Source organism: Panthera tigris, chromosome A2 (assembly GCF_018350195.1).
Source record: "Panthera tigris isolate Pti1 chromosome A2, P.tigris_Pti1_mat1.1, whole genome shotgun sequence".
Lineage (NCBI taxonomy): Eukaryota > Metazoa > Chordata > Mammalia > Carnivora > Felidae > Panthera > Panthera tigris.
In genome coordinates, this window is record NC_056661.1 from 162,626,224 (window position 1) to 162,638,739 (window position 12,516).

Sequence of the window (12,516 nt, forward strand, 5' to 3'; positions counted from 1 at the left end):
GCCCTGAATATCTAATGTTACCACACCTAAATATCCATTTAGTTGCTGAGTATACCTTTTCCCCAAATGCTGAGAATAAACTGTTATAAAATCAAGTGACTATAACACAATATTATGAACACTTAAAGGGTAGGGACCTTGTCTTTTTCAACTTTGTATCCTCTTTTATTAAATAGGTCTTAAATCACTTTTAAATGACTCTTTGACCGGCATTTAAAATAAGTCATTAATCTAAAAATGGAAACGTCATAAATTAGTTCATTCTTGACAGAAATGACATAATAGGGTCAATTTTTTTTAACACTAAAAGAGAGTGCCAATATTTAGTCATTCAAGCTATGTACATTTAAAAACTAACCTTTTATTTTTTTGCCTACTCAAAACTTACAGAAATTGAAGCAAATACTACATTCTGATGATCACACACTACTCAGTTCATCTTTCTACTGTAAACATGCAGGGAACACTGTGTGAAATGCTTCTGTGAAACGTTCCAGAGTTTGCTATTCTGACACTTAACTTGCCATGGTAGCTACTGGTCACATGTGGCCACTGAGCAACGGAAACGTGATTGTCCAAAGTGACATGTGCTATGCGTTTAAACTGCACCCCAGATTCCAAAGACTTACTAGGAAGAAAGTAATGTCAAATATCAAAAGTTTTTACTGCTTACATGTTAAAATATCAATATTTTGGACACACTGGATTAAACGTGTTTTTTTCTGAACTGTAATTTAACATTTTTAGCATGAATACTAGAAAAACAGTACTTACGTTGCTCACGTCATATTTCTAGCACACAGCACTGTGCACCACACTAAGCAAAGCCCATTCTACACTAAGATAACCGTGTGTATCACTGCGGCAGAAATTACTATGACAGTTGACAGCAGTTCCTTAATGACAACACGATCATGCTGTTTTGATTAGTAGGGATCACTGGTAATAAATGAGACAAAGAAACACATCCACATGATACACTCGGTCTAAAAACATTTACCATGCGTTATGTAAAAATAATAACAGAAAAAAGCACTATGTCAAGAAATGAAGTCGGCTTCAACCATTTCCCCATTCAGGGAGAAGACAAGTACAGAAATACTAAAAGAGGCTTTTGGAAGTCATGCAAAAGATGCTGTTACTGGACAGCTGTAGTGTCATGTGAGAAATAAGCATATAGACATATACATACATATATGTCCGTAAGCCACAGGGAAACTAAGTTTGAAGCAGTAATTAAACAACTAGGTGAAACGTTTCTTGAAGCAATTGAAAAAGCAGAAGGGATGGAGTGAAAGACTAAAAGCTAAAGCTAACTTGAGAGAAAACAGGAGTTAAATCCAGGTCAATGTGGCTCCCGAGATCAAGCTCTTCACTAATGGATATTTCCTCCCACCGGAAGGACAACCAAGGGGAGGAATGTCTGCGCAGGTACGAAGGTAAGAAGGAAAGTGCCAGCAGAGGCACGCAGCGAGGAGACTAACTGATGCAGGAGGAGCGAGAAGAGAGCAGGAGAAACAGAGCTGTGGACAAGGTCATTTCCAGTGACAGCGGTGACAAGAGAAGAGACGGAGGAAAAGATGAGAACACTGGGCCTACGTGAGAAGACCCTGTCCCAGACCGCTTCACTCGGTCAAGCTGGAAGGGGAGACGACCACTCCTGCGTCAGAAGCAAAGCCCTGGTGAAGAGCCACAGCAAGTCAAACTGCTGCCAGGCAGCGTCCAGCTAAGGGTCCATCAGCACAGCTCTGTGAGCTCCGCCAACGTCCCGGCACCTTCATCTCTGTTCGCGTTACTGGCAGGACACTGCGGTGGCCTAAATGGAATCACTAGAAAGAAAACGTAAATCACGGATGTTGTCCAGAGAGGCTGGCCCACAGAGTAGGCAGGTAAATAAAAGAAAGGTCAGGAACCGACAGCATTTCAGGTAACAGAAAGGCAGCAAGACTTGGTACCAAGAGACACACAACCAAGAAAGGGAGGTTCGAGTTAAAAGCTTAAATGAAGTAAAACAATTTAAAGCTGAACGATGAAGGTAAATTCACTGGGGGAGGGGAGTGAAGGAAGAGAGACCGTATTCCCCCATTTGAACCCTTCGAAATCTTCTCAGTGTAGACAGAAGAAGTAAACCCTTCCCTTGTCGCAAGGCCTAAGTGAGGGAGTCTGTGCTCACTCTGCTGTTGTCTCCACAGTCACTAGCAGACGCTGTGTTCCAGGCACAGGGACTAGCTGCCACTCCCCAATCCTGCGCCAGGCCCACCACCCCTCAAGACCTGTGCAGTAGTTCACTCTTTCTGGAAGGTTCTTTCCTCTGATCTTACATGTTTGGCTCCTTGCCATTTGGCATTCCCGCAGAAGCAAAATGCCACTCAGGAAATAGATCTGGCTACAGCTCTGAAATGGATATTAGTGTAAAACTTCCAGACAAGGTTCGTATACACTGGCATTGTCATGTGAATGATGATGAGGCCGTGACCAGCATTTATCCATGACAAAACGCCCTACAACTGTTTTCTGATAAAAATCTCAGCCTTGCTCACAGATGCTCACTTTGCTGGAATTTCTTTCTAATGAGGTCCTCCCCCCTCCCCCGCCAGCTTCCATAAAAAGATGTCACTCCAACTCCTAACTCAGCTATCAAGCATGTTGCTCTACATTTAGGCAGTAGCATGAAGTATTATATTCAATGTATATGCAGAACTTGGGTCTTAGATAAGAGCTGGAATAACTACCATTTTGTAAAGCAATTCATATATACAAGGTAAACTGCTACATGTTTTCATTAATTGTTATTTAACCCTCACAGTAACACTCTGTTTAAGCCCCACAAAAATATTTATGAAAGATTTTATGGAGACTATCTTGTAAATTACTACAATACACTCTATCTGCAATGTTCTCTATATCCTTGGATTAAGACAGATAGTCAGAAAGCTGTGTATACAGATTGCACTGTTTAAGATACTTGAGGAATAGAATTTACTCAATTGGGCTTTGGTTTCACGCCACTGGCTTATTTTGAGGGCTGTTATAAGAAATTGCCCTGTGGGATTTGTTTCGCTGCAGTGTATAGTGTACATATAGTCTCAGCATCAAGTGAATTCTTTTGACATTGCCATGAATCAGGTCACTGTTCATATTCCCCTCTTTGTGTTGATGGCTGGAGAGCTCTGGAGCCGAGTTGGTGGCTTAGATCTAGGAAGCATGCATTTATTGCTCAAAATACCAATGTCACTATTACCATCATATTTATACTACCCTTACTTTCCCATGGCCAAATTTCCTTGCGTATTTTTAGTTTTATTTTATCCTACTATTCACGTATTTTTATGAGTCTCCACAAATCTATTCTGGAACAAGGCATGGTGCCAACAATTTCAGTGCATCTCTCAGCTCTGTGTGCCAGCACAGACCTCTCATTGTACACGCACACTAAGTGACAGCAGCTCAGCTCCCCTGAGTCCTTACACTTCTTTACACGATGTTTATGCTCTAACATTAAGTGAGGTATGCCCTATTAGAACACAGTCTGCAGGAGGAAGCAGCATAGCCATTAACCAACAAAATGTCTAACATTAGGAATGTGGTCACAGAAAAGTTTGTATGTTGTTTACTGAGGTCTAAAGTATGCCTAAGTACAAAACAATGAATAAAATCCAGATTCTTAAAGACACATATAGTTGTTTTATTTGATTGGCAAAGTGTATTATACCCCCCAGAATATAACCAACTCTGATGATGACTTCGCAGCTGGTGCACCTGCTTCATGAAGCACCTCACTCTGTGGGGTCTTAGAATAAGTAACACCTGTGACAGGTGCTATGCATGAATGCTCTTTTTCTCCCAGACTTAAGTATATAATCGCAAACATATTTTAGACTTTAAATCCCCTATTCACCTAAACACAATCTGACATTTCAGTTTGCCCTACCTATAATTTATGTCTGTATAGTGATTAGGGATGATATGGTTATACATGTAAACACAAAATAATCTTAGCTGAAGATGAAATTATGGTATGGAGATTACGCAATCTAACTGTATTTGAGACTACTTAAGTTCAAGCCTGAGGTAGCTACATTTATGTTCCAGAGAGCTGGAAAAGATTTAATAAAATAGCTTTCACCAGTATTGCTAAGATATAGATAAAAGCTATCAATAAGGTAACTAACAGGTGACATAAAAAAGACGGAATAAAGTATCACAGGGATTTCACAATGAGACTGGAAATTGAATTTACTAGAGGAAAAAATTCCAAAGCATACATGCTCATTGGAAATCCATATACTAAGAAAGAGGCAAGATTTAGCAATAAAGATAGGAAAGAGTTATAATTTTCTGTTAAACAAATTTCAAACATTTAAACATTTTCACATAATTATAAAATACTGTTTGGAAAAGAAAGGAAACAAGGCAAAACTGAGGATTACAGATAATCAAGGTAGAGAAATCAAGAAGGACTAACAGATTTCTATTACTGATTATCAGGGCTATACAACTACCAAGAATTTCAAAAGTGTTTGCTGATTCTACTCATGTCCATCCTGAAATAACACCTGAGTGAATCATCTTATAATTCTCTAAGTGGTTTTCTGGTGTAGAAGACACTGAATACTGTTGAACTTTTTAAATGACTTACTTTTTAGTACATAATAAAATACTGTATACTCAGTATTTCTACAGTGGTTTAAAGAAAAAAAAATTAATAAGAATTTAAAACAAGTAAACTGTCTTTGAAATTTTGAGGAAATACCTTTTGGACTTCAGTGACACTGGTGGTAAGAGATTTCCCCCCCCCTCCCCCCCCAAAGATCACTAGGATCTAAAGATCCCTTAGATCATCAAGATTATGTAACTTTTAACACAAGCAGAGTAACATTTAGGGAACTTACAACATTTGTTATTTGAAGTAAATACACTGATAAATGTTTAAAAAGTGTATCTGTAGCAAACTTACATCTCTCAGGAGCTTGGTCGATGTGCTCTGGACACAGAAGGAAGAAGTTCCTGAAGTCCTGGAAGGTACCAGCTCCGGCGGCACAAGGATAATGGTACATCTGGGTGCACTTGTCTTCACAGCATTTGATAGTGGCTCCAAGGTGCTTACAAAATGCACATCGCTGAAAGGGGCAAAGGGGAAAGAAATCTCTTTTAAAAACCTAGCAAAGGAGCATTCAAATGTGGGGCTAGGAAGGTATAGAAAAGTCTGTGTACATTACTAGTAAAACAACTTAAACCTCCATGATATTAAGTAAAAGATCTGTTAAAAATAATAAAATCTAAGACACTTAGTTGTGTGCTTGGTATAATACAGATTCATTCTTCCAGTCAAGTTTAGAAAGTGAGATTTCACTTTTTCCACTGATTTTTGTCAAAAACAACTAAAAATTTTTTAAATTAGTAGCATGATTGAAAAGGCAGGTGTCTAGTTGTGGGTTATTTTAACACTGAATCCCACCAACAAGCTAACAAAATGAATCCATACTGTTGGAAAAACCTCTTACTATTTTTTTTTAAAACCTCTTACTATTTTCACCCTATCTAAAAATCAACATGAAATGAACCACTCAGAGAACAAGTTAATGAGGGGCAACCGGCGGGCTAAAGGTACACATACAAATCTACACACTTCACTGTAACAATTAGTTTCAAATGTCTTAATAAGAACGGAGATGTGAAGAAAAACAAAGTCGTGTGAGTATCTCCTTCTCCTATTTGTACCTGCCTCTACTCTCTTGCTGGTGGTAAAGCAAAGCAAGTGAGCCCCCCAGAAGGACCACAGAGCAAGTGTAAGGCAACTGAAAGCGTAGGAGGTCAGTACGAACTACCTACAACGCGGCAACGATTCAGCTTTCCCTGAGAATGATTAGTAAACTCTCCTTCCTCCCCCTAAGATCATTCTGGGTACCATTTTCTTTATGGGTCTTTGCTGGGTGGCCTGCACCGTACAGTGGAAAATCTCTTTCTGCAGACGCCCAGCCATCTATCCCGTATAGGCTTCCGTTTTAGCATTCGTGCCACTGCATGAGAATCATTCACTTGTCTTCTCTTTCCCCCCCCGTCCAGGATCCTTAAGCAGAGGCACCAGACTACGCGACCTCTGCAGCTGTAGCACTGTGAACGCTGCTGGCCACAGAAAGGTCCTAATAAACAGGTGCTCGTATGCGCATGCGCTAAATGGGACTCCACCGCTAGTAACCTCATCGGTAAGTGTGGTTCACGAACAGCCCAACAAACAACTGAAGCCAAATGGGGCACCGTGGGGTAAAACTGAGCCTCGTGAAACAGAGGAAGTTGGTACCATTACTAGGATGATCTTCACATTCTGATACACCTAGTCCACACTCTGCCAGTCTATCAGAGAACACCACCGTTTTACAATTATGATTAATTTAAGCATTTTATATAAGGTGCCATCAAATTCTTCCTTAAAACCATCAGTCCATGGCATTGCACCAATATAACAAAGTTCAGTGTCTCTTGATGATGAGTCTTCTACACATTCTGAATACAGTCAACAGATGTCTGTAGCTTCTAAGTAACTCATAAACACTACCTATCTTTGTGGCATTTCAGTTGTATGTCATGTCCACAAGTCCACAGACTAATACACATTTCAGTTCTCTTTTTATACTTAGAGGTGTTACTTCATTGAAAGGAAGAAATAAAGCCTTAATTCTCTTCACTGATAAACTGTAACAACCAGCTTTTTCTAAACTTACTTTTATGTCATAACCTTTCAGGGTATCTGTTTAGTATATTAGCAGAACCTAGAGTTAACAACATGTGTAACATCTAAGTAGTCTGAGTATCCTTGTGTCATACTGGAAAGACCAAGAAAATGTGGAAGGAGGAAAGTGCATTTATGTGTCCAACTGATCATTAAAAAGTTTTTATATTAACTCATAAACATAACAAAATAATTTCAGCTAAACTGCTAAAATCCGTTATTTTTATAGCATATGGCAAGTTGTACAGAGCCTTTTGCACTAAAAATAATTTTGGCAAATAAAATATAATGACTTTTATTTAAGTGCATAATAAGGAGACAAAATAATTTAAATTGATCCTTTTCCCAATGTCTATATCATTTTAGAAACATCAACATGTTCTCTTAATCACATTTGCAATGGAAAATATTACGTGACATTAGCTAAACTACTATGAGAAGCTCTGGAATGTATCCAACATACTAATTTACAATAACATAAAGATAACAGGGAATAAAGGAAGGGAAATAAAATACTAACTGCATTTAAGTGAACGCTTCAAGCCCATCTGTTATAATTACATAGCTAATGAAAGACATTTGGCATTGAAAGAAAATGTATACTTTATATATATGCTGGAATAGATCTTTCTAAACCAAATAAAAAGCATTTGTGAAATTGTATAAAATATGAAAGAATAAATTTCCACAGGGAACTTCTCTAACATCAGCATTCTTGTACAATTCATATTAGAAGTGTAACAAATTATAAACTAAGTAACAATTACAAAGCTAATTAACATTTTGGGAGAGGGAGGTAAGAATAAATAGTTGTTAAGTGGTTTATCAACTGAACAATTTATTTGAATCAATATTTAAAACTCCTAAATAGCATTTTGTTTTTTCTACATTTCAATCATTAAAAAAGAAAAAGAGGAAAGGGAGAGAGAAAAAGAAAAGTGTTATAGTATCTTTTGACAATTGTCCAAGAACACATCCAAGAAGAAACTCTCAATTAGAGTTCACATTGCCAACTGTTAAGTCTGAGAAGCTTCCAAAACTTTTATTTCACTAGACTGAAATAAGAAAGGCTCTCTCAAAATAAATCTATAATACAAAACAGAACAGAATCAACAAAATTTCAGAGATTAAGGTTAAACATGAGTTATGAAACAGTAACATAAGACTTGAGGATATTCCAAAGCTTGTTCAATTAATTATCAAGTATTTACTCCGTATCAACTATGGCAATGGGATGAGTGCTCTAAGAAACATCAAAATATTATCAAGTTTTCCATATATCAAACTTTTTGACCTTTACCCAATTTTTCTTCTTATAAGTCAGCTGGGGTCCTCCCAGAATGCAGAGTAAAGAATGAAGACAGAAAGGAAGAAAAACAGGTAAAATGACATGGGAAACTGATCCACAAAGTCCAATGTCTCTTTAGCAAGAGTACCAGAAGAAAATAGGATTATAATCAGAGAAATTACTCTAAAAGAAAATTTATAAAAATATCTAGTAATAAGAGCTAACATTTATTAAGCATAATTTCATTTAACAGGTGAGGGAGCTAAGCGAGTCCTTATCTCTGTTCCACTGATGTCTGTATCACTACAAAAGCACCGTCTCTTAATACCTGTCACATTGCCCTCCTAAATAGATAATACCCACTTTGGATTAAAATGTCTCACACTCAGAAATACTGGCAAAATTTTAAGATGATAAAGATAAAGGAAAAATTCTAATAGCCTCACAAAAAACAGGTCATCTACAAAGAAAGGAAAATCAGTCGTTACTTCTCACTAGCAATACTGAATGCAAAAACAAAGAAAAGCAGTATCTTCCAAGGTCTATAAAAAAATAATTTGAAGCTAAAATTTTAATATGTGCTAAATTAACATTTAAGTCCATGGATAATAAATGTAAACAGGTTAAATTCCCAATTAAAAAACAGCAACTTTCAAAATATGCAAAACATATTTTGTATATACACATAAATTTTATTTACGTGTACGGGTGTGTGTACGTATATTCACACATGTATACACATGTTTGTGTGTATAGGAACGTGTGCGTGTGTGTGTGTGGTACAGTGACATACATAGGAACGTGTGTGTATGAGCGCAATGACACAGAAAATTCAAAAACAAAGAGCTGGAGGGAAAAGCGCAAATATTATCAAAAAGAAAGCAGCTACAGCAAAGAAACCTGGATCCAAACCAAAAAGCAAAGGGCAAAGATAAAGTTCACATTAAAATAAGTCATATGTTAAAAATTCCAACAGAGTAACAGTCATCAAAGTTTACATACCTAATATGAATTTCCTTGACATATAAAAGCAAAACTGAAATATGTATATGAATAAATTGGACTTTAATATAGCTCTCAGAAACAAAGCTATACACAGATATGAAATAATGATAAAGAATTCAGTAACAATCAAGTTTGATTCTAATTTACACACAGAAACACAGAGCTCCATAATCCCAAACTAGAGAATATATATTTAAATGTACATAGAATTCTTTTAAATTCATTAAAATGTCTATAAATTCAAAAATTCAAATATTTCCTATGTCGTATTCAAAAAAGCAGGTGTGTCCTAACCCTAATACATTAGTAATCATGAATTCACAACATAAACTCAAAATCTATCCACCAGAAAATTTTAAATCAAAGGAAAAGAACATATTATTTTTGAAATGATTGAATAAGAAACATGTCAAAATCTTTGAGAAGTGGCAAATTTGGTTAAGAAAAAAAATAGAGCTTGAAAAATGCAAAACTCGAGACCAAAGAATAAAAATAAATGAAGCTAAATTTAAAAACTGGAGCCAGTAAGAATCAACATATAACGCATACGATTAGACATCTCAGGAAGTTAAACCCACCCTAATACCACGTTTAGGAAGATGTTATTAATGAGATTCAGGTCTCTACCAAAAGAATTAGTGCTTGCTTTAGAAGAATATGCTTAAAAGAGAACTGAAATAAAAATCAATCTATCAAAACATTTTATATATAAATGGGCTTAAAGTAATGACTATCTTAATTAGTGATCTGTTGTTGTTCTGGCCCAGTTAATTATTCTGGTTTGTACACTATCAAACATACATTTCTGATTGAAACATCTGCTAGAAAGGAAAGGAAAGGAAAGGAAAGGAAAGGAAAGGAAAGGAAAGGGGAAAGGGGAAAGGGGAAAGGGGAAAGGGGAAAGGGGAAAGGGGAAAGGGGAAAGGGGAAAGGGGAAAGGGGAAAGGGGAAAGGGGAAAGGGGAAAGGGGAAAGGGGAAAGGGGAAAGGGGAAAGGGGAAAGGGGAAAGGGGAAAGGGGAAAGGGGAAAGGGGAAAGGGGAAAGGGGAAAGGGGAAAGGGGAAAGGGGAAAGGGGAAAGGGGAAAGGGGAAAGGGGAAAGGGGAAAGGGAAAGGGAAAGGGAAAAGGAAAAGGAAAAGGAAAAGGAAAAGGAAAAGGAAAAGGAAAAGGAAAAGAGGGAGAGAGAGAGAAGAAAGGAATTAAATAACATTACAAAATCAAAACTGTACATTACAAAATGGACATTGCTATGAATGAGATTTTTCTCCTGCCACTATCTTTCCCTTCTGACCCATCTTCCTCACTGCTGTCACAATGGTCTTTTTAAGGGGGTCCCTGATACCTCTGGATCAGGTCCAAAACTCCTCAATATGGCGTGTGTTAGGCACACTCGTAAAAAGCCTGCATTCCCCACTCTCACCCCAAGATGTCTCACCCTAATCCAGAGACTGGTAAAGAAAATATGATGAAATATCATGCCAGCGATTATAGTATTTTACATGGCAAACGGATTTTTGCAGATGTGATTAAGGCTGCTAATCAATTGATGCTGAATTAATCAAGGAAGAGATTAGTCTATTCGAATTACACAGTTCCTTTAAAAGCAGAGTTTTCTCCAGCTGGTGGCAGAAAGGAAAGTCAGAGAAACTCAAAGCCAGTGAGGATTCGCTACATCACTGCTGTCTTTGAAGACAAAAGGAGCCACATGCGAGGTGCAGGAGTGGCGGCTGTGAGCTGACGGCAACCCCAGGCCAAATGGCCAATAAAGAAATGGTGACCTCAGTCCTGCAACTGCACATAACTGAATTCTACCTGGACCTAAATGAGTTTAGAAGACTATTCTTCCTCAGGGCCTCTGCATAAGCACCCAGAATGGTAGACATCTTGTAGGACCCTAAGCAAAGAGCACCGTTGAGCCTGCCTAAGCCTCTGACCTACACAAGTGTGACCTCATAAACAGGGGCCGTTTCCAGCCATTAAATTTATGGTGATTTGTTATACAGCAATAGCTCACAAGGCCCTGTGGGTTAGGTCTCTGCCAAATCAGTAGCGTATTTTTAAGAAATTTTTTATAGAACACTTACATTACACAATGGCTTTACTCAAAACTATGAAACCAAAGAGTAAATATTTTAAGCCCGAACGTAGTAATGAAGCTGCAAAACCTAAGGTAGACTCTCCTGAGATGAGCATTTCCGAGCCAAGCATTCTGAGTACACAAACGTGCCCTCCATCAGGTGGGTCAAGGAAACAGTAAATTCTCTAGTTGATAGCAACATGCATAAATCAGAAGCCCTAAACAAATACCCATGATAGCTATCATCTCCAACAGAACCATAAACAAAAACATGAATAACTTTGAGTACATAAAACTTTAAAACTTTTATATGGTGAAAACCATACTTATCTCAGAAAAAAAAATCAAGTGACCAAAAAAAATTTTTTTAAATAACCTATAATTTGAATTACAAATGTCTGGTATCCCGGATATATAGAAGTAAAGCTTATAAGTTACAAAAATGAATACAAGCTAAAAATAGACAATGACATGTTACAGACTCACATAATTTAGGGAAGACACAAAGCTGGCCAATGAAACATAACCAGGCCAAGCACCTTATAAGAAATACTTTATTCAAGCCACCATTTTAGGTGGATACCATTCTATCGTTTTACAAATGAAGCTCAGTGATGTCAAATTCCTTGCCCACCCTGACAAAGCCAGGAAGTGAAAGAGGAATTGAATCTGAGGAATTCCTAATTAGTTCGATATGGATAATTAATGCAAATTCCACTAAGTGACTACAGGAACACACTGAATATTTTGTCTCGCTTACATCCTCACTCTCACTTAGGTTATAAGGAAAGGAGGTAGTCACTTTGGGATTTGAATTCCATAAAATATTAATCCTCACTGACTACCAAAAGAAATACACTGGAATGTACATAAAACACAATTCATAATACTCTCAAATTAAAACGCCCCAATGCCCAACAGTAAAATGCATGAACTCAGTACTCCGACAACAGAATACTCCCACCCAGCCATGAGAATAAAATGAATGACAATTACAACAATTTGGTTAGTTGCTGGTTTTACATAATGATATGTAAAAAAAGAAAACAGTACTTATTGTATGAGTCCAGTTTTATAAAATGTAAAAACAGGCAAGACTAATTTATAACATTATTAGTGATATTAATACTTGCCTTTGGGGAGTGGAAAGCAGTGACCAAAAGGAGGCATGAATGGAATTTCTGGGGTGTTACTACTAGTTTCTCGAACTGAGCTCAGTTTACGGGAATTGATCTTAGGAGTGTTTTTAGAAATGTATGCCTATCATAAGTACATTTTGCTGTGTATGTATCCTACTTCAGTAAAAAGATTTTGAGAAAATTAAAAGAACTTTAGGCAAAGACTAACTTGTCAAGGGAAAATATTTGCCCTTTTATTTCTCACATGAAATTCTATATACTAGTACCCCACCTGATGG

General features: G+C 37.3%; 1 protein-coding gene across 23 annotated transcripts in view; it reads right to left on the minus strand.

Moving 5' to 3' along the window:
• Nucleotides 1-12,516, minus strand: part of KMT2C (lysine methyltransferase 2C) — a 279,835-nt gene that overhangs the window by 123,715 nt on the left and 143,604 nt on the right. For all 23 annotated transcript variants that reach the window (XM_042975990.1, XM_042975898.1, XM_042975893.1 and 20 more), the window contains one exon: nt 4,958-5,120. In XM_042975990.1, coding sequence (XP_042831924.1) covers nt 4,958-5,120 — 163 coding nt within the window. The remainder of the gene's footprint in view (nt 1-4,957; nt 5,121-12,516) is intronic.